The sequence below is a fragment of the Labrus bergylta genome, chromosome 10 (assembly GCF_963930695.1).
Source record: "Labrus bergylta chromosome 10, fLabBer1.1, whole genome shotgun sequence".
In the NCBI taxonomy this organism is placed as follows: domain Eukaryota; kingdom Metazoa; phylum Chordata; class Actinopteri; order Labriformes; family Labridae; genus Labrus; species Labrus bergylta.
In genome coordinates this window covers 17,022,468-17,045,661 of record NC_089204.1, presented here as the reverse complement: position 1 = coordinate 17,045,661, position 23,194 = coordinate 17,022,468, and the positions used below count along the sequence as shown (strand labels likewise).

Below are 23,194 nucleotides of genomic sequence, written 5' to 3'. Positions count from 1 at the left end.
TACACTATACAGTAGCAGTCCAATGATGGGAGCTTTTTTTTTAGCCTTCCAATCACCATAAAGTTCAACATAAACCATTGCTGTTACATTAGGACTATGTTTGCCCCAAAATATGCCAGTTTATTGTCTTTAACACACTGAGGCTCTATTTTACAATGTTTGAATTGTAATCCTGTAGGAAAAGAATGCTCTGTTCAGTGTGGTTGACAATCTTTCAGCAGGCTTAACGTGCCTGAAGCAGCCGAGTAATTGACCACTTTTAACTCAACTGACTTTGAGTACTCTCATAAGTAACCTTACAAGGACAAGCAGCTTTATTGTCTGACCCAGCTTTATTATAATCACACCATTAGTCAAAGTACGCACTCAACTGACAACTATTATGTTTAAGAGGCCCTGCTGTGGCCTGAGATGACGTAAATCAAGAGTACAGAACACACTTGCTTTCAGCAACAACAAGTTTGTTCTTTACATTACACTTCACATACCCATCACTGTGTATATATAAGCACTGATTGTAAGTGGCCAATATTTTTGCCTACATTCTGTAGCTTGTGACAAGTTGTTAAAGGTTTTTCCTTTTATGTGGATGTTTAATTAGTGTTGATGTTCAATGCATTAAACTGAAGCAAAATAAAAAAGCAGTATCTGCTGTATTGACTGAAAGACCTGAGTTCTCCTGTTTACAATATTGGGGAGGAAAAATAATCTAATCTTGATATATCGGCCGATATCTTTCTTAGATCTATGTTTGACCTGTAGAGATGGATAGATATAGATATACACATTTATTGCGTTGATTGCTAAAATGGGATCAAACACTCGTGGAAAAGATATATAATGATGACAAGATGATCACTGTGTATGTACTTGCCTCAACACTTGACACTGTGGAGCGTTATAATGCTTGTAGTCCATAAAGCACTCTGCTGGTGACAGCCAGAAAGAGAATAGTAGTGTAATACAGTGAGGCTCAAATGAAATGCTATATGTCTGGGTAATAAATCTAGTAATATCAGCCCATATCTGCAATAAAATTAGTCGATACTGATAGTCACCAGATATGCTAATATCGGCCGATATTATTGGCCATGGCTGTTTAATCGGTCGGGCTCTAGTTGGCAGTGCCAAAATGTACCAGGGTGCATTTCACATGAGCATTCCCTTTCTTGCTCATCTGCATTTTATGTTGTACACATAGCTCAAATAGATATTTCTGAATATATATGTAATAAATCTGGTAAGCCAAAAAGCTGCAAAAATATTCCTCGTCATTAACACTCTGTTTTTCCATTCTTGTGTTTTATTTTTTATTTTTTTACTAAATGTGCATCATAGATAGAGAAGAAGTTTAAAATGAATTAACTCTTGTTGGTGTCTATGAGAGAGGAATGTTTTGTCTTGACTAATAATGTTTTATGTTGTCTTATTGTAGGTACACCCTGAGCACCTCCAATTCAGCCATCGCTGCTCTGCTGTGTGCCCTGTACCCTCACTTTCCTGCTCACAGCACTGACAACCGGTAAGACTGATGCACATGAAGATTAATATTTGTTGATTTATTATTATAAACCCTTTCTGGCTTAAAGCAACAACAACAGATCATCATGATGACTGAATTTTTAAATTGTTTTGAATTATTAGTTATGTGAAAAGTAAAGATGTAACAATGAGGGATTTGGATCATATAAGTGACTTTAACAGTAATGGGTTTGATAAAAGGATACTGACACAGCACACTTTCAATGGTTAAAAACACGAAACCTTCCAAGCCCATTTGGTTACTTGTGTCATATTTCCTCTGACCCACTTTTAAACCCATTTTAAAACATAAAAGTTTTCCTCTGTGATCAAAAGCCTTGCTTTCATGTTGATCTTGTTGCTGCAGTTATCACCTGCAGGCTCTGCGCCACCTGGCTGTGCTGGCTGCAGAGCCGCGCCTGCTCGTCCCTGTGGATGTGGACTCCCTAAAGCCCTGCTACGCCCTCTTAGAGGTCACCTACAAGGTCAGTTCATCAATATGTTTCGGCTGGCACAGGTAGCCAAAAACCTGTGACAGAAGGAGAAACTCCCATTGCTTCCCGAACTGAACAGTGATTTGTAGTCTGCCCCTAAAATAGTTGTATATGACTGAGTTACAAAGTCAGATCTGGCCCAACCAGAACTCTATTATTAGAAAATGAATGAGTTGTCAGTTTTTAGCATGAAAGTTCTGCACTTCACTCACTTTAGTTCCTTTTAACATGCACTTGTAAAACTGACTTCCTTCTTGATTAACATCTTTATGAAAACCCACACATTTCAAACACAAACTTTTATGAACGTTTGCTGTTTTCTCTTCATTGTGAGAAAAAGGGGAAAAAAACGCTCCTCTGCATCACACTAGCAGGTTCTGCTTTAATCAGCATTGTTGCTGCCAGCCGGATGTCTTTGCGGAGTTCCGTCAGACCATTGAGATGTAATATGTGAAACTTGCTGAGCCCATTCAGTCAGGGAAGATCAAACTTAAGTATAAGTTCAAAAGCTTTGACCTGTATAGTACTAATGCAACTTCCTACCTCTGTACAAACCACTGCAATGGTGGCTCCTCAGTCACATTTATGAGCCTTTTGAAAATAGCAGTATCACACAGAGCTTGGTACATGTTTCTGACAAGCAGATATTTTCACTGTTAATTTCCCATTCCCTCCTGGTGATTAAAATACTAGTTCTCCTGCAGTATTTAAAAACACACATTTAAAGGAAGTTATCCTGTGATACAGAGAAGAAGAAGAATAAAAGATAAATATAAAAGACATCAAAACTTTTATTAACTGACACAACAAAGCTAATCTGATACATGACCATTTAAAAGAGTAAATTATATGAGAGTTAGATGTTTACATTAGACAATATTAACTTGAATATATTCCCATTGCCCACCTGTGATAAGATATCTAGATAAGTAATATATATATTTGATGTGGGTTTGACTAGGCTTGTTGTTTTCATTCAATGTGTCAAATCAAAGAAAAAAAGAAGCCAGACCTTTTTATACGAATTTTGATTTTGAGTATATTATAATTTCTGTTTTTTCAAGTTTGTGGCTACAGTACAGTATGTAACTTTACTATTCTAATAACTGTTTATGACAGTGAGGTCTGAACAGCTGTAAAAAGACAACTCACATTTATTTGCTCTAACATTTTCTTCCTTCACTGAAAACTTAATTTAGGATACATCTTATAAGTACACTGAAGTTGGTCGAGGGAGATTTAACATGTTTGTCAATAACCTTCGTCATGTTTTATTAAAAGCACACTTACTGTAGGTTCACCTCCTCTGTCTATATTAGCTCCAACCTTCACGGAAAAAGCTTGTTGTAACTCTCTCTTGACCGACTTCTACTTTGAATTTTTTAGTTTTCTGTCCTCTACCCAACTTTGATGTTCAAGTTTTTCATTTAACCTTTAGCTCTGAAATCAATCCTGCTTCTTATCAAACTGCCAACCTCAGTTAAATGAAGGCAAAAAAAAACAACAGTTTTACGTACAAACTTGTAGGTCAGATCCAAGTGGCTACAGCGGCTCTCAGACGTTGACTCTTGCGTAACATAACACAAGACTACAGTGTGTCCATTCAGTTGAAACCACAGTTAAGACATTCCTGTGAGGCAGGAAGCAGACAGACACTGGTGAATGTTCCTACTGCAAAACTTCTATTTTCCAGACTTTTTCAACCTGTCAGAAAAAGACAGCCATCGGTTATAATGTTTAACCAGACAGTTAGTGGCTTATATAAGATGATGTACACTTGCCTGGGCAGTGCAGGGGGAGGGTAATATCAGCTTTGTAAATATAGCCTATTAATAGTGTTTTATTCTCTAACTTATTTTAGTTTGTGTAACAATTGTTTTTTATTCTGCTCATCTTACTTCCGTCCCCCATTATTCTCTAATGCGCACGTGCATGTTAGCGCACACACATACACAAGCTCACAAACGTACACAAACCTGCACTTCTCTTTTATATAAAGCATCTTGTCCTGCTCCACTGTATTTGTAGCTTTGTTTCTTGTGCTTCTTTGCTCTTTTGACATTATTCACCAGCAGAACACTAAACACACTCATTTTTCAACATGTGCATTCGATCTTCGTTGTTGCAACAGTTATTTCTTCACAGGGACTGTAAATAGCCTCTGAATTACAGGAACAACCATTTCTAAATCTTCCTCTGTGGGGTTTGGTTGCTGCTTTGTATAGATGTGGCAAGTTAAGAGGTCTTGCGTTGTTCCTCAGATGTTCTGCTGCACTGTGAGGCCCAGCTACATTTGTTGCAGCTTTGTTTCAGGCATTGTTTAAAGTTGAAAGAGAAGTATTGTGTGTCTGAATTCTTCCTGAGAGATGGTCATTTTGGCTATATGCTAAAGCTAAAGCTGACTGTGTGTTTGTATGGGAATGATCAGATGTGTATATAGACATCCAAGGAGAGGGTAGGTGATAGATTCTTATAGACATAAGGTGCCTGTGATGGTAATTAGAAATCCCCTGGTAAAAACAAACTGATCAAATCTGGTAGAGAGGAGAGCAAATTCGCTATTCCTCTGTTTCCTGCAAAAACGAAGGCACTAAAACGCAAAGGATTTAAAGACATGAGGACGATAAACACAGTGTGATCCACACAATTCATCATCATATCCATTCTGCAGCTACAATTTGATCACATTTGATCCCTAAATTAGCACATTTTAGAATCTGAACCTTAACGTTAGGTTACCAGGGTAACCTCGGTTCTTTGAAAACTGAATGAGGTATCTCACTATGGGAAGTCGTCTGACGTGACCAATAACAGAATCTCCACTACTTGCTAATTTTAATGAGCATTTTTTGTTGTTTCAGGAGACCAAATGGTACGAGGAGACAACAGTGGAACTGATGGCTCCCACCATGCTTCCCGAGCTGCACCTTCTCAAACGGGTAAACCATTGGACCAACACTGCTGAACTTTGTAGTCCAGATGAAATTAGACTTTTTGAGTAGCTTCCTCTCCTGAGGTAATGGGGCTGTAAAATATTGATAAATACAAAAAGAAATAGATGTCATACTTGTGCTAAAATAACTATTTAGTCATAAATATATCCCATCCAGATCTTTTCATCTTGCGTATATATGGTCTAACTTGTGTTTTTTTAATTTGTGTCAGGTGAAGGTGAAAGGGCCTCGATACTGGGAACTGACTGTGGACCTCAGTAAAGAAACACAGCATCTAAAGTGAGTGTCGAGGGAAATGAAACCTCACAATACAGAGCACATATCTGTCTGAAATGAAGGATTAATGAAATCCAGTCAGAAGCTCCAATCACATGTTTTAATTAGGTCGGATGAATTATAAGAAAAGAATTGTGTTTCTTACCTTCAGGTCCATCCTGTCCAGAGATGGGGTGTTGTATGTAAAACTCCGGGCCGGCCAGTTGCCCTACAAAGACGACCCTCAAGGCTGGAAGAGCCTGCTGGCCTCTTCTGTCAACCATCGTAACTCTGGAGTCAGAGCTTTCAAGGTGAATTCATGGAGATGTCGCACATACTCATAAACAGCCAAATCTGTCTTTACAAGTTTATTTGACATCTCAAATACATTTCCGGGCTGTATGACTTGAGGCTAAAATGTCCTTGTGATGACAGAATTGATCAAATATTATCAACATTTTCTTTTAATGACCAGGTTTAAAACAGAGAAACACATTCAAAGAAATAGGTCAGCACCAATGACTAGTCATAGAAGCCTGTGGAATTTAAAAGACCTCCTCCCCAGCGGTTGCTTGTGTCCAATCTTGGCAGTTTGTCACTACAGGTCTAGCTGGCAGCTGTTCTGTTGACACACTATTACCGGTTCCCTGATGGCTTCAGTGTAAGCTGTCAATACACCTGCAGGTCTGAAGGAGGGAAAAAAAACACAAAACACTCATTATTTATTCCACCCGTCTTCACTGTCCTTTCAGTCTTCTTTTTCCTTTTGTCCATCATTTCTTCATCCCTCTCAACCGCCTCCTTCACTTTCTTTTGTTTCTTCCTTGTCTTCTGCTCTTTTCTTTTTACGTGTCGGATCATGTAAATAAAATGTAAAATGTGTGTGTTTGTTTCTGCAGCCTGAAGCCATTTCTACTTTCACCTCCGAGCCTGCCCTGGTCTCCTTTGCAGAGTTCTTCTGTAAAACATCCGATGGAATGAAACATGTGAGTTTCACACACAGAAGAGGAAGTGTCATTCTATTACTTAATTGTTTATCAATTTAGTTGATTTAATATAAGTCCATATTCTGTTCTCTCACAGTCAGTTCCCCTAGCTCTTTCTATAGCAAAACTTGCAGACCTTTTCTTTTTGCTCTAAAAGAAAATAAGTATGTTCTCATGCAACCTGCAAACCTACTGATATGATATATCCTGAATAAGGCATTTCTCTGGATAGCCTATTTATAAGTATCCTCATATCCATGAACAAATATGTGAGAAAAGGACAGTTTTGAATATTACATCCAGACTCAACATAAGAAGCTGCCAGCACAAACAATAAAGGAGACAAGGAATTCATAAGCCTCCTCTGTCCTGGCTGAGATCGTCATATCCATGACAGAAATAATATTTAAAAAAGTAAAATTGTGTTTACAACTTAATATTATATTATATTAGTTTTTCAGACATTTAAGCAAAAGTAAAGTAATTCAATTAAAATAATTGCCTCCTTGAGACGTGAGTCTGGACTAGCTAACCGGTTTCTGAGGTTTACAGTATACTAGTATGTGGTCTTGAAATCATAGTCCTAGATATGTGTAAGGATTTTCCATCAAGTAGAGTCCCACTACTTTACAGACAGTCTTTACTAAATATCTAGAGTGCCTACTCGAATATTTATGACAAAGTAAGTTACGATCAAGTTATTGAATATGCTTCATGAGGATTATGGGTGTTTGTTAACGTTAGTTTTTTAGAGGCTTGGGAACCTAAACAAAAAACGACCCACCAGCATCACTCGACTCTCAGGGTGCGAGGATGATTGGGAACATGGTTTCTTAGGGTCTTCAAATATAGCACACGACAGTAAGAGTGATCACTTCAAGTTTATGTTCTGCAACGTTGCATCCATAACTCCTCATACACATTGTAATGAAAAAAAGTTCAAAGTGATTTTATAGATTGTCCTGAATGGTGCTCAATCACTTGACTCCTGGTTTCCAAGTGAAGAGGCTGCTTCATCACAGCTTCAGGTTCACCACAGGTCGCTGCTTTCAGCGTCAGCAGGGAAACAGACTAAAAATAGTCATTAGTGTAACATTCTGTTATTAAATTCAACAATATGCCATTTGTGTGTCCTTCGGAATGATTAACTTTTCACCTTTCTAATGATTTAAAAGTCGTTGTTTTTATTGAAAAGAAGCTCATACTTCAGTCCATTTGCTGGTAAAGGAGTGTTATACTTTAATGGAACATGAACTCTTACATTTCAGCAGGGAAAAAGTAATTACATTGTACTTTCTTCTTATATTTTTCTGAGTCATGGTCTGTTTGCCCAAAAGTAGGACGGAAAAATCAATCAAAATTTAGCCTTTATATTATCAAAATGAAAAGAGATGCATCTGAAACAGGAAATGATTATCATAAATGAAGAGAATGAACACAGAGAGTAACAAAATAAAACAAGCAGCAGAAAGAAGCCAATACGTGTTGATGAAATCACTTAAAATCAAAGACTTTTTTCTAATATCACTCTGAGTGTGTAAAACATGGTGATCTGCAGGCTGATTGTCAGTGATCGTGTTACTGCGGTTATGTTAAACATAGTAGAAACCCTTGCTCCCACCCATCCTGTCAGCACAGAGCTGTGACATGTGGCATGAAAGTTGCATTCATTCTGACCCGCCTGTTCAGTCAGTGTGAAGTCGCATTGCAAAAGATCCAACCTGTATTAGATTTAGGGCCACATACGAAAGTAGCCCAAATCTGATTTGAGACGATCATGTCCCAAATGACTTGTTCTGTCATAAAAAAACATGAAATCTGAGTCACATATGAGCAAAATAAAAATCCAAATTTGGGTCTTGATTACCTGCAGTGTGAACGTAGCCTTTTAGTCACTGACTCTGTCTGTGCTTTGTTTGCAGAGAGAGGACACTCTGGCGTTGTTCTCGGCCATGCTGTATGAGTGTGTGACACAGGAATGTCCAGAGATGCTGCCCACATATGTTGCCATTGAGCAGGTAATTTGTCCTCCTCAGACGTACTGTAGTTGTACAATTTAGTTACCAAGCAATAATACTTAACAATTAATACATTGTTTTTTAGATTTCAAGTAGATTTTTATACTTTTTATGAAACTGGTACCAGTCAGTTTGGAAATCAATTAAAACCATATATTGGAAACTAGTAAATCCTTAGCAATCTCTGGAAAGCAGAAAATATTTTTACCACTGTGAACATTTGTTAGCGTAGGTAATTGAATGACATTTAAATGATAATAATTATTATTCTCCTGTGTCTTTCAGACGGTCAGTGCTCTGCATCGGGGTGACTTGCAGCAGACCTTCCCCTTGTGGCAGATGCGTCTGGTGGTGGAGTTGTGGGACAGGAGGGTGCTGCTGGGTCCCGCTAACCAACACAACGCCCTGCTCACATCCGAGTTTCTGCCTGTCATGAAGAACATGGTGGATGTAGCGCTGGACAGCTGGCTCAGAGGTAAGGAGGCAGGATGGCGCTGGAGTGTTTGAGTAAGAAGACATATAAGTTTGTACAGATGGACCAAAGTCCAGTGCTTTTATTTGGATAGTAGATCTGTAGAGTGACAGGAAATGTTAAGGAGAGAAAGCAGGGGTTGACATGCGCCAAAAAGCATCAGGATCGAGAGCTGACCGGTGTAACGAGGACTGAGGTCTCTGTACACATGGCGCCCGCTCTGTAAACTGAGCTTAACTAGTTTCCAAAAGGAATGGAAACACAAATATAATGGGGTAAAATAAGAAAAGCACATGACTACATTATCACGTATGATACACTTTGGTGTTGTGTGTTTAATTCTGATTGGCAGCTCTATATAGAAATCTGCCTAAAAGAAACCTAAACAGGACCCTCCTTGTATCAGGTGTAAATCCAGATTGAAGGCTGTAGTTGTGCTTTCACATTTTGAAATATTACTTTAAATGTATAATATGCAACATTTTGATATTAATGTAGCAAATATCAAATACAGTATATCCTAACTAAATCAATCTTTAAGGCTCAAACATGACCCCCTCTCTCTCTCTCAAAACATTCACCCTGCCAACACGTTGGGGTAGAGAGACAGCCCCGCCCACTCTGGGACACTGTAGACATCTGCAGGAGAACCAAAAGGCTTAACAAACCAAAGACTTTGCTTGATCTAAAGTACTTAAAATAAATTAAAAACCGGATCAACTTTGGGCTTCAGGATAGAACAGAGATCAGTCCTACAAACAGCTGCATGTGGTTGGTACACTAGGGGTGGGGGAGAAAGGGAGGCAGAGTGTTGAGGAGTTTTTGATTTGAATTGATTTCCTGCTGGTCATAAAGTGTGACATCAACTGGGTCGAAAGTCGCATATTCTGCCTTTCAAAAAGGTGGAATGAAATATTATGTTTCGATTGCACTTCCTCAATTATGCACAGGTTTTTTTTAAAGTCACTTAAGGTGTTGGCAAAAAGAGTGGATGAATTGAATGAGATAAGGAAACACCTTTGCTAGATAAGATATGACTTAGCAAACAATAAACTGAACAGCTGATCATTGCTGCATGCATTAGAATCTCTTCGTTCATTTCTCTTTGACTCAGGACTACATGTCACCTGGCCAATACTTTCTCGTATGAAAATATAATCAAAACTGACCCAGTAAAGAAAACGAAATCCTTGGGAATCATTTCAACTTTTCTCCTGTTGATGGTTTCAGTGGTTCTTTTTTTTTCTGGTTTGTTACATTGACATTGTCTACTCTTTTTTTGTTTCGCAATAGAATTGAATGTTGAAGTCATTTTGTAGACCATATTTACAGCACATGATCATCTGGAAGCATGGACTTGGATCTTTATAGGCCTAAAATTAGCTACTATTCTAATTGATGATTACTAATGTGAGGACAGAATGACACTGAACATGGTAAAGAGACATGGCCTTGTAACATATTTAATTTGACCCAGAATCTACAAGATTTAATTGTTGTGTACTTGCAGTGACACTGGTTGAGCATCCCTCTCATTGGATGTGTTCCTGCTTGTTTTGCTGCACAGGGTGTAGCACATTAATGTCATAGTTTAACAGCTGAACAGACGACGTGTTCACTGGGAAAAAAACACACATTCCTCCACTGACTTGCATGTGCATACACCCACAGAGTTCTGAGTGCACACAGAGGCGTGGGAAACAGGTGAAGCGGTTGGACGAGACTTTGTACTTGTTAATACATCCAACCTGCCTTCACTTTCATATTTAATAAAGCCTCAAACACAAACAAACTTGACCGCAATCATCAGGAATGTTTCTGTTCTCTGGAAGTCTCCCATGAAGGAAAAGATAACCCTTGTTACTGTTGTGATTCTTGTTTCTTCTCCTGTGCTCTCTGTGTCTTTAGTCTCACTCAAAAGGCAGTGTTGCTTTGAATTTGTTTATAAAGGGCAGCTTGAAGTAAAAACAGTTGTATCCTTATGTGTATTTTTCCTCTAGGCAACAGCTCAGTGTTGAGGTCCTACATGAGGGGCGAGGCCCTTCCTAAGGAGGCCCAGACCATCATGTTGGCCTGCTTCCTGGTGTACCGCTCAATCCCCTGCCTCAGGAACACAGACACACATCTGGAGGGTAACACATGTTTACACTAAACCCGACAACTTCAACCTGTTATTCTCTTAATATTTGCATGTAAATACCCAGAGAACTGCTCACACAACAGCAGGAGAATACCGCCTTGTTTATCTGTGACACCTTTCAGCTGCAGACTTACTCAGTGGTAACCAAGTCCTTTTATTTAACAGCTTAAAAGTTATCTTTAGCTGTATACACTTTAATTGAGCAGATCCTTTTTGCGCTAATTGACTATGCTACTCCCTTACATTGAGGTGGGCCGTATTATACCTTTAACTGCACTAATTGTACAGTATGTGTCAGTTTAGTTACTTTTCACATTTAACTTTTTTATTAAAAACATGTTAAGCTTTCTAAATTGAAATGCAGTTTATACATTTCTACTAACTAACACATTTTTTAAAATGGGCTTTGAAATGGAAACAGTCTCCGTCTAGACAAGCATTGAAGCAGCGTTTGGAAGTATTCTCTGTCAAAGCTTCACGCCTGAAAACAAATAGCACATGACCATTCAAGTACACTTAGCATGAATGTCCAGGTGTAAGTAGAAAATTATCAAAGCAACGACCGTTAATCCAAATTTTGAAGTAAAACTATAGATTGCAAAATGCCTGTTTTCAAAGCAGACAGCGTCAGCTGTGTGTTTAAAAGCAACACTTCTAGGGTATAGAATAGAATAGATGAAGATAATGAACTCATCTGTGGCTCTATCCTCTCTCTCTCTGCAGGCTGCAGCTCACTGGGGGATTTACTGGCACGCAGCATTCAGCTGGGGATCCCACTCAGAGACCTGCTGCGGCTGGTACCTGTTCTGCTGGGCTCAGGGGCACAGACACTGCAGGGCTTCCCTCTGCAGGCATTTTGAACCTGATGCTTAGTAATAGTCAACTGGAAAGGTGCATTTTCCGATGTCCAGTTTTTGTCCTACGTCTCCACAACGATCACAGGTAGGACAGCAGCTGAGAGGAGCTGATGTGAAAGAAACAGACTCTCGGCCTTCTCAGCTTCTAGAAAACATTAACTCCCTTTGTAATATAATGTTTCTATTCTATGGAGCTTTTTTTGCGCAGTGAAGAAAGTTTGGCTGAAATAGTGTTTGCAGTGCATGTGCCTATTTTGTGGTGCAGCAAATCCATAATGGGGACTATTGTGATGGAAACCACTTTTACCAACTTCCCTGATCAACAAAGACCAAATGGACGGGTCAGAGTTTCAGCTGAAGATGACAAGAGGCGACGCTGCCTGAGAGAGTTCAAGCTGCTCTTTTATAAAGGTTGAGACGATGAGACAATAAACCAGAAAAATATACACACACTCAATGAATACTATAGTTGTTGTTTTTTGTTGTTGTTGTTTTGTTTTTTGGGGGGTTTTTTTGGGGGGGGGGCATGATATTCTCCAACAGTCAGGAGGTTGTCATTAATTTTTGTTTCCCCTTTTTCTTTTACTTCAAGTGGAATTACTATGTTGCACTTTGAATAATTTTTTCATGTGATTTCCGGTTTGTTTCATATTTCTGAAAAAGATCAGCTGATGTTTTGCTGCTCAATAAACCACTAAGAGAACGGCACTATTTTCACTGGAATGGCTTACAACTTGAGTTGCCTACTTGCGTGCATATTGCAGAAAATGAGCAGCCGATGAATAAAACTAACTTGAACACTTCATGTTCATGAACAGATCTCATCATCGCTGACTGATTCTTCTCTGCACACATCAATTAATCACCCAAAATGTATTAAAACCTACTGAACCGCCTAACAAGCCAGGGTGGCAAGCACAGACAACAGTACCTGCCTGTAAGTACTCCTTCTTAAAAAGATACACAAATTTCTCTCTACAAGAAAAAAAAACTGTGTTTGTACAAATAACACATAGAATGTGTCCCATATTTGCATGAAATTCTCCATCAGCACAAAAATGGTTTTCAAGTTAAGTTCGGTGACTGCTTTAGCTGAGGTTACACCCAGCAGCTAGGTAGCAACACTCACCTGTCACTCAAAGCAACAGTGCCCATGACTAGCAATAACTTAAAGTCCTAATCTCATTCAAACGTGAGATAGGTTTAATTCCTTCCATGTTCGGACGTGATAATAAGCTATCAAGACCAAAACCATTTTCTGCACCAGGCTGTTTAATTGAGCATTTTAATATTATGAATCCAGACTGACTTGCCTTTTGAACCAGCCTCAGGTGCCCACCAGCAGAACTGCAGCTTTTTTCATGAATTTGATGTCAGAGATAGTATAGTGTAGAAACTGTAAGTATTTCCAACCAACAGCCCCAAGAGCAATCCAAAGCAAATAGAAAACATCCCAACATCCTGTCCACTCCCTCCTCACAGAGCTGCAACACACAGAACAGCTCCTTACACTCACATCAATCTTTTGACATGGGAAATGTGGTTACATGAATATAGTCTGAAGGTTCAAACCTAAATATTAAAGAAGAATGAAACAGGAGGGTTCACTGCATGCACATAGCTAAAGACATTTTAGTCATTAGCTGCAGGTTCCACTAATGGATCAACAATGTCTTTTTCTATCTGCTGTAAGTCTACCTCTCTCTTACAGAGCCTTTCATTCCCCTGGTTTGTGCAGACAACACACAGGACTTCAAGCTCTGAATTTCCTGGTCCACCCACATTTTGATAACATTGTGCATACTGCTAAAAATACCTCTCCTATAACATATTACTCTTTGATATAGAATGCAAAAAAACTACAAACACCACCAGACATGACTAACTTACTTTTTATAGTTTGAAATACATTTTTAGGTCTTTGACTGTGTGGTCTTTGTAGATTAAATTTAAGAAAACATTTTGTGCTCTTCCATCTTTCAACCATGCCTTCTTCCCTCTCGTTAATGAGAGCTGTTTGGGTGGGCCCTTGAAACAGTTCTTATGCCAATTAAAGTTATTGCTTAATTTTCTCAAGGTTCTTTACTAAATATAGACTTTTAAATATTCATACTAGATTCAGGCAGAGTTTCCCCTACTATCCATTCAGGGTGGTGGCCCACCACTCTAAAAGAAAAACACAACATATCATTAAAGACAATTTATTACTTAATTTATCGAATTTATGTGCACTGGTTTTATTTCAGCAGAGCATGAAGGTCTTTTACCTGTTTAACTTTCCTGTTCAGCCATTTGAGAAATACAAACAACCCCCCCCCCCCACCACCCAGGCCCCCTCCCCCCTAACAGGTAAACCTACAGTGTAGGGGAAACACTGGGTGATGTACGTCTGTGCCACAGCACCAGCATTAATAAATATTGACATACAGTCTTATGACAGTGGGTTGATTGCTTGACGCTGTCAATCCCATGATGATTTAACCACACCCACACAGCTGATGGCCACATGATTATTGATGTGTGTGTGCAGCCACACGTAGAGTTTAAACGCAACATAGTTCTGATTCATGATTTTACTGCAAAGCCAGTCCTGGGTATCATTTTTAAGGAAAAGTTAATTGATATAACTATAAGACAAAGTGTAGTTTTCTTTCTAAACAAAAACCAAATAACACTCATTACAGAGTTGGTGCTGACAGAAAGGGATAAGAGTAAGGGTTATTGGGGAAAGATCCCCCCTCTTTTTTTCCTGGAAACTGAAACATTTGTTGAAAAAACAAAGGTAAATAAAACTGTTAGCACATCTATGTTAAACACAGTGCAGCATAAAGAAGCAACAGAGTGAGGTTTGCCCCTCAGAATGAATATTGGATTTTAACTGAATGGAAATATTGCTCTGTTTCTGCTGCACTTTGAAGCTGCTACACCTTTTGAATGTTTTGATTGTCGATGGGTGTTTTGTTTTATTGTTCATCTTGCATGAAGACAGGATTAAATGTAACTATATATGCAAAATTCAATGAGCCCACCTTTTAAATATGACAACACACCACCTCTGTAGTTTTACATTAGACTATATTAATCAAATATCAAGTGTAACTTGCAGGATAACCAGCAGGCCCTCAGTGTCTTATTTTGTGTTTAGCTTGCTGATAAAATGTGTGTGGTTCCCTGGAAACTCGTGGCATCTCAGTCAACATGTCTTTAAAAACATTCCAGAGAAATGTCACGTGACATGAGACAGTAAACAGAGAGTGCAGGGCCAACCGGAACTATGACAGCCCTGGGTGTTCTTCTGTGTTCTTAAGATGATCAAAGTCTGGTGGTTTTAATGACGCTGAAGTCTCCTCTAAGGGATCTTTAAAGGACTTGTCTTTGTTTGAACTTATTAGAGCTTCCCGATGAGGAGTCATGCAGTCTGCAGCTTTTAAGCTGGAGTTTTTCATAAGATGCAAACTGCTCATTGGCACACATGCTTGGTCATTGGATGTTTTTAATGGTTTTTGAATTTCCTGTCTATTTTCAAACCTTGTTCAATATAGCTATATAGAGATTGAATTAAACTAAAATGACTTTATGTGGTATTAATTACTTTGTTTTTCTAAATTAAGAATACCAGCCTTTCACATTCAGCAGCACTGAAACAGAAGACACGTTTGAAACAAATGTGAGACGTGGCTGCAGCTTGCAGAACAGTGAAGCTGACCTCATCCTCAGGGGGAGGATCACACAATCACAGACTATAAATGTAATAGTCTCAGCATTTTACTTTTTAAGTGAGGCCAAACAAAAATGCCTTAAATGCGTCATTGAATGGAACCAGCAGTGGAAATGTTCTCAGTCACTGGATTTAAGTCTTTTCCATTACACCACATTGATAATCGTGTAATTTATAGTCACATTAAAAGTGGAGTTGATGATAAAGCTGGGTATGCTTTTGGCACAAAAAAAAAAAGCCAAACTCAAGGTGGCATCACTTGGTGATATATCGTCAGCTATACATCCACATTATGAATGCAGTCGTCATATCAAATGAATCAAAACTACCTTTATTCCTGATTTGAAGCAGTCCAGAATATACACACACCCCTGACCAGGCAGGAACCGGATCAACGTTCATTATTGTGATGATAAAATCAACTGGAGAACTGTTTTAGCGGCAAACATCACAGGGTTTGTTACTCTGATTGGTTTTAAGTCTTCCTGATTGAATCCAAAGACATATTGGTGGGTCAATGCGATGCCATGATAGCTGTCACTTCTAGGTTGCTCTTCCCTTTTTGAGCTCCCAGGGTGGTCTGTTACAATTCATTTACATAAGCTTTCCATTCAAAAGAAAATCCTAACATGAAACCAACAATACAGCTAAGGTCCAAGCTGAGCCTTTTCTGCCGTTGCCTTCATTGTAATTAAATGCATTCTGGATCAGATTTAAATGCCTAGCAGAATGAAAGATTGGGTAATAATGTGGGTGTTGTTTTTGCCGCAGACTGCACTGAGGCATGTGTTGGGAAAGAGACAGCCTTGACTGTGTCCTTGTCTTATGGGGAAAAAAAAAAGAGCGCTGCTTCCTGGAAAGAATTCAGTTCTGTTTGTTTCCACAATAAGCCAGTCTTATTGGGTCACAGTGAACACACCCTCAAACCCTCATGTCTTAACTGAACACACAATTGAATATTTTGAATTATTGTGAAGGTGCAAACAGTTTTTGTCTCTTGTTGAGCATCGAGTTGCTTTATCATGTTCTTAAAGTGACACCAGCTTTGCGCACAGGCAAACTTTCTTCGTAAGAAGGGCTTCATAGATTCCTCATCCAGGTCACCGATGGAAAACCTGTCCACTTTGGCTAACTCCATGACTGTCACAGCAAAGCTTTTAATCAATCCACACAATCCAAGACTGCTGTGTACCTACAATGTTAACATATTACTTTAGCCCACACCATGATCATCTTGTTAAAAATTGGTCACAATGTGGTTAGTTAAAGTTAATCAACTTCTCAGGTCATGCTTTGGCTAGTTCAATCAAATAGTGACTGGATTACCCAATGCCAGCTGAAGAGAAACTAAATTAGCAAGACCTACAGTACTGATCTAGGTAATACCTAGGTATGGTATCATAACCATACTCATCTCTTCATACTTATCAGTCAGTTCACCAAACAGAAACGCTACTGTGTGATCTTCTGTTATCAGAAATTTAGCAGATGACAAGGCAAATTCCCCGGGGAGCAATAAAGGTTTCATTCATTCATTTTTTTGTTTTGTTTTTACAAGTAACAGAAGCATCTGACATGGAGGAGTTGAGAACTTTGCCAGGGCATCACATCTGTACTTCCCTCCCCAACAACCACTTTTCTTCACAAGCTTAACACTACAACTGTTTACTCACAGTTTGAACATAAGAGAGAAATCATGTCAATCCAAACAGGACATTGCTCAATTAGTGTTTCTGCAAAACATCCAAGGTCCATTACAGTTCACTGTATTTGAATACAGCAGTGGGTTTCAACATGAGGAAATCAACATATCCATCATATTGAAACTTGCTCGTCACTCCCAAATACACAAAGCATTTCCTTTCTATTAAAAACTCATGTCTACTTTGAACAAGGCATTAAGATTTACATAAGTCATTCTGCTGGAAACTGACCCAAGCTATTTCAACTTTTACACCGCAGGTCACATTTAAATGTGACCTGCGGTGTAAAAGTCAGAAGACTAGAAAAGCACTATACAAGCTCAAGTCCATTTACCCTTCATCAATGGCAGAGACAAATGGAGCCTTTAGTCACAACCGCTCTTGTGTGCACAGTGGTTTGCAGTTTTTACCTGCAATAAACAGGTAAGAATTTTTAGCTAGCTGGCTCCTTCATATTACTTCAACCTTAAAGGATCAACCAATCGACTTAGTTACCATGCTAAGATCACGCCCCAAACAGCTAGCTGCTGTCCAAGTATTCCATCAGATTAATTTAGGACACACTGACAGCAAGGAAGAGTTTACACAAGCATTGTGTAAACATTGCACAGAGCAGAGTCACCTATTACTAATTGCTTGATTTCTGATGATCAAGAGAGTGCATGTATTGGTTGTTGACATCAGTGTTTACGTCATTGAATGTTGAACTTTAAAGGTCGAGTCGGTAGAGTTTCCCTAAAAAACAAAAGAGACTTATACAAAAGTAATGCCACTCAATCATCATTTATGGGCCCCCAAACAGCGTGGAGGTCATTGTCTCTGCAGAGACCCTGTCCTCTGCCTGAGTATGGTCTTTTGCCTGCTCTTTTGAAAAGCACCTAGAGATAACACAAATTGAGGCTATACAAATAATGATTGATTGATTGCCTGGTTGGAAGTTTTTTGATTGGTAGCTGGTGTATATCTCCCAGGCAATGACAGCGTGCAGGTCAGTTTGGGACTGGATAGAATTCAGCAATTGGATGTCAATTCAATTTGACAGACAGGTACACATCGAAAATATCGTCATGGTAAGGTAATACGCCAAGTGGATGAAGCTTGTTCCAAAATGAGTGTGAACCTTTGGTTGGCTTTCACTTGCAGACGTGGAGTTGGCCTTCTTTCTATTGGATAAGCAGGTGCCAAACACCAGCAGTTAGCTTGTGCTGGCGTGCGGTAGCTTGCAGTGTAGGTAGAAGCACTAAAAGTACACTGTTGATAAGCAAACAAAAATAAAAAGATAAATACTGCCGCCCCAAATACAGGATTTGAAGTCCCCACCACATTGAAGAGAATTTTCCCCTCAAATCATTCTTTATTTCTATTTCAAGTTCTTCTGCTTTTTTTTTTACGTGTATATGGTCATAAAGATGGGGTGAATTCCCCTGTCATCTCATGTAGTACACGTTTCAGTAGGTCTGCATAATGTGCTGCATTATTTCATATCGTACCACATGTTCTGTTATCAGTGTTTGTCTGTGGGGTGTGTTTTTATTTACATGATTTTAGGATGAATGAACTGAACTTTGAAGATTTTGGGCGGAACATATACAGCAGTCCCCTTCCTCCACTTTATTGTTACATAATCAGATACATCCGCAGCTTCTTATGAGTTTTATTTATAGTGTTTGGACTCCCAAGATGAGAGGGAAGGCCATCATACTGAAAACACAAAACAAGGTAAGAAAAAATCTGAGATAAAAAGACTATTTCTAAACACCTGTTCCAACTTCCAACTCTCTTGTGTCAAGTATTCATGTTGATGTTTGTATTTTTGCAGAAGCATCAGAAAAGTGACATTTAACACAGATACTCCACTTGTGAGTTCATCCAATTGTCCACACAAGTCAGTTTTAATCATGTTTGTACCTAATTCCACTATTGTTAGAGAATGAATGCTTCAATGCACTATACACTTTTCTGTGTGTTTGCGTGCGCTCATGCGTGCGTGCGTGCGTGTTTGAGGTAGTTTATAACCTCTGAGTTCAAACAGAGCTCCATTCATGCTGAGGCTTCCTCTGATGCATCATAGAGGGAAGGACTGACAGGAGGGTGTGACTACATGAAAAAAGTAATACCCTATAAATGTTGTAGCCACCTCAGTATGAATGGTGTATTGCTTCAAGAGCTCCAGCTCTGATGTAGTCATTTAAGTGAAGTTAGTCAGTGAGCAGAAACAGAAAGAGAGGGAGCGCGTGCTAGTTTGCGGTGTGTTCAGGGGGATTTCTAGTCCGCAGTGCAAAAGTGTAAGAGTGAGGAAATGTGTCAATTACTGGTGAAAATGCGTGCCGCGCAAAAGGTGGCGGAGCGTAAAAAGTTAAAGAAAATAAATGGAAAGTTTGCGCCTGACGTCAAGCGATGTGGGGTAAGTCAGTTAATTTTCTTATATGAATCAGACGCATTAAAGAGAGAGTTCTACCTCACAGCTGTGTAGCCTCAAAGTCCAAACAAGGAAGCAGGCTGTGACTGACAACTTTGAATTCAATTTGTTTGAATTTGTGCAACTTCACAGCGAAATGTCAACACCTTTTCTTTTTTTTTTGTTGCTCAGAATGAGACTCTGCTGAACTATTGTAAGAAGTTTGAGAGGGTTTTAGTGGACGCGCAGCATAACTCGGTCGGGCACAATAGGCGGTTTTGCGCAAAGATAAAAGGAAGTATGCGGTGTTAAGCAGAGATAGTAACATGGTCTTCCTCTTCCTTCTTGATTTTTTTCAGAGTTATTGAATGACTTGGCCTGAAACGCTTCTCTGTGACCTGGTGGCAACTTGTCTGCAGCTTTCAACTGTATGCTGAAGGCAAAGATGCTGAAGGAGCGTCATATGAGCTGCACCTGGTAAGAAACCCCGCAGAAAATGTCCTTGTGACCCGCGTGAGCTTTTGTAGTTTGATCCGGATCGGTATGTGAAGCTTGGCTGGTGAGCGTCACCTCCTGGAAAGAGTCAAGAGTCTTAAGGAACTAGAAAGCAGTGGGCGTCACTTAAATACTTCATAAAATACCACAGTAAGTGAAGTCACTTGCAGATGCTGCGTTCAGGGGCTGTCGGAAACGGGTAAGACTGCCGTTAGGCGCTCATACGTCATCATAAATTGGGCTTTTGTTACACTAATCAATAAGAAGACTGAATGCTTTTCATTTTAAGCATTTAAGCAAGGAAGAGTTTACACAACAGCCTCATAAATATGAGGATAAAAAGAAACAAGGTGTCGACTTGAAAGACAACAGTTTGTGACGTTGCATGTTGTAATGAAACATGAGACATGCATAGAGATTTAAAAATACCTGTTTGTTAGCTTCGTCAGTGACAAGACACTTAACTCCAAGTTGCTTCCACTGCTTTGTCAGCGGTGTATGAATGTGTATGAATAGTATCAGTTATTACTGATGGACACTTTACAGAGCAGCCTCTCCCATCAGTTTGTGAATGGGTAAATGTGACCTGCGGTGTAAAAGTCAGAAGACTAGAAAAGCACTATACAAGCTCAAGTCCATTTACCCTTCATCAATGGCAGAGACAAATGGAGCCTTTAGTTTTTACCTGCAATAAACAGGTAAGAATTTTTAGCTAGCTGGCTCCTTCATATTACTTCAACCTTAAAGGATCAACCAATCGACTTAGTTACCATGCTAAGATCACGCCCCAAACAGCTAGCTGCTGTCCAAGTATTCCATCAGATTAATTTAGGACACACTGACAGCAAGGAAGAGTTTACACAAGCATTGTGTAAACATTGCACAGAGCAGAGTCACCTATTACTAATTGCTTGATTTCTGATGATCAAGAGAGTGCATGTATTGGTTGTTGACATCAGTGTTTACGTCATTGAATGTTGAACTTTAAAGGTCGAGTCGGTAGAGTTTCCCTAAAAAACAAAAGAGTCTTATACAAAAGTAATGCCACTCAATCATCATTTATGGGCCCCCAAACAGCGTGGAGGTCATTGTCTCTGCAGAGACCCTGTCCTCTGCCTGAGTATGGTCTTTTGCCTGCTCTTTTGAAAAGCACCTAGAGATAACACTTGTTACAAATTGAGGCTATACAAATAATGATTGATTGATTGTCTGGTTGGAAGTTTTTTGATTGGTAGCTGGTGTATATCTCCCAGCCAATGACAGCGTGCAGGTCAGTTTGGGACTGGATAGAATTCAGCAATTGGATGTCAATTCAATTTGACAGACAGGTACACATCGATAATATCGTCATGGTAAGGTAATACGCCAAGTGGATGAAGCTTGTTCCAAAATGAGTGTGAACCTTTGGTTGGCTTTCACTTGCAGACGTGGAGTTGGCCTTCTTTCTATTGGATAAGCAGGTGCCAAACACCAGCAGTTAGCTTGTGCTGGCGTGCGGTAGCTTGCAGTTTAGGTAGAAGCACTAAAAGTACACTGTTGATAAGCAAACAAAAATAAAAAGATAAATACTGCTGCCCCAAATACAGGATTTGAAGTCCCCACCACATTGAAGAGAATTTTCCCCTCAAATCATTCTTTTGGCTAATGAAAGATCCCTCTATTAATACAGGTTCTATCTATCTAATCTGTAAGAAAACGTCTTTCACTGAAACAGATTTTAAAAGATCAAATTTAAGCCTAAAATGAGTCCAAAGATTTTCCTCTCCGCTTTAAGATCGTATCACTTTCCCACCAAAAGTAAGATAAGCTGTAAATGACTTGTACATGTGCGTGTGCGTTCGTGTGGGTGTGTGTGTGGGTGTGTGTGTGTGTGTGGGTGTGTGTGTGGGTGTGTGTGTGTGTGTCTTTAAGGGAGTTTCATAATGAGTGACACGGGGATTCCCTGCCCCTGTGTCCTTCATTCATGTGGCTGGAGATTGAGAAGTAGATGTCAACCAGATGTGGGCTGAATATTCAGTAAGAGAGGAAAAGAGAGAGGGTGTGTGTTTGCATGTTTTATTTATACAACCTTTATTCTAATAGGTTTCTTTTTGAGAGTGTGTGTGTGTGTGTGTGTGTGTGTGTGTGCGTGCGTGCGTGCGTGCGTGCGTGCGTGCGTGCGTGCGTGCGTGCGTGCGTGCGTGCGTGCGTGCGTGCGTGCGTGCGTGCGTGCGTGTGTGCGTGTGTGTGTGTGTGTGTGTGTGTGTGTGTGTGTGTGTGTGTGTGTGTGTGTGTGTGTGTGTGTGTGTGTGTGTGTGTGTGTGTGTGTGTGTGTGTGTGTTTGGGGGGGAATATTTTTTTTGATAATGATTAGGTACATTCATTAGTCACTCAATATATCTGTGAGTCTGTGGTATAAGTGTGTGTGTTCATGCAATGTGGTCTTGTCTTGTCTTTATGCATGCTGTGCACTTTGTCTTTGTTGCATGACTGTAATTATATCTGACTAATTATTATATTGACAATATTACTATTTTTATTACTACAAGTATGTAAGATGATGTCTGTATGTGCATCAAACTGGTTTTGGTTTTTCTGTGTGAAACCACGACATTGTCGTCCAAATGCCTACTTGCTGAAGAAATCCATGAGTCAGTGGTGGGAAGTTTCTCAACCAACAGGTGGATTGTGTGTGTGTGTGTGTGTGTGTGTGTGTGTGTGTGTGTGTGTGTGTGTGTGTGTGTGTGTGTGTGTGTGTGTGTGTGTGTGTGTGTGTGTGTGTGTGTGTGTGTGTGTGTGTGTGTGTGTGTGTGTGTGTGTGTGTGTGTGTGTGTGTGTGTGTGTGTGTGTGCGCCCCTGTGTTTGTGTGTGTGTGGAGAGGGGTGGATATGCTGCTTATTAATTTCCTCTTCTTGCTTTGTAGTGACCTCGGCAGCACAAACTTCCCTCACACACACACACACACACACACACACACAGTACAGTGTGTGGGATGTTAACTTAACTCTCATATCACTTCTTTTTTTTTTACAACGACACAGGACTAAAGATTACAGTTGAAATACCTGATGACAGATATTATGCAGACTTGCATGATCAGTTGGCCAGCTTTTATTGTTTTGAAGATGGTGAATCTGTAGCAAAAAAGAAAGTCAAACAGGTTTCGGTGATCTGTGAAAAATGTAATGGTAACTATGGCTATGC

The 23,194-nt window shown here is 39.5% G+C and overlaps 1 protein-coding gene and 1 long non-coding RNA gene across 2 annotated transcripts in view; both read left to right on the top strand.

Annotated features, from left to right (window-relative positions):
• anapc1 (anaphase promoting complex subunit 1) overlaps nt 1–12,516 on the top strand; it is a 47,994-nt gene extending 35,478 nt beyond the window's left edge. The window contains exons 44-53 of the mRNA XM_020653126.3: nt 1,436–1,522; nt 1,889–2,006; nt 4,877–4,954; nt 5,181–5,248; nt 5,397–5,535; nt 6,124–6,210; nt 8,133–8,228; nt 8,514–8,703; nt 10,701–10,832; nt 11,564–12,516. Coding sequence (XP_020508782.2) covers nt 1,436–1,522; nt 1,889–2,006; nt 4,877–4,954; nt 5,181–5,248; nt 5,397–5,535; nt 6,124–6,210; nt 8,133–8,228; nt 8,514–8,703; nt 10,701–10,832; nt 11,564–11,700 — 1,132 coding nt within the window. The 3' untranslated portion in view covers nt 11,701–12,516. The remainder of the gene's footprint in view (nt 1–1,435; nt 1,523–1,888; nt 2,007–4,876; nt 4,955–5,180; nt 5,249–5,396; nt 5,536–6,123; nt 6,211–8,132; nt 8,229–8,513; nt 8,704–10,700; nt 10,833–11,563) is intronic.
• Nucleotides 12,517–19,178: 6,662 nt separating this feature from the next.
• The window catches only part of LOC109998324 (uncharacterized), a 61,180-nt gene continuing 57,164 nt past the window's right edge, over nt 19,179–23,194 (top strand). The window contains exons 1-2 of the long non-coding RNA XR_002278591.3: nt 19,179–19,522; nt 19,876–19,993. This is a non-coding gene — a long non-coding RNA (uncharacterized lncRNA). The remainder of the gene's footprint in view (nt 19,523–19,875; nt 19,994–23,194) is intronic.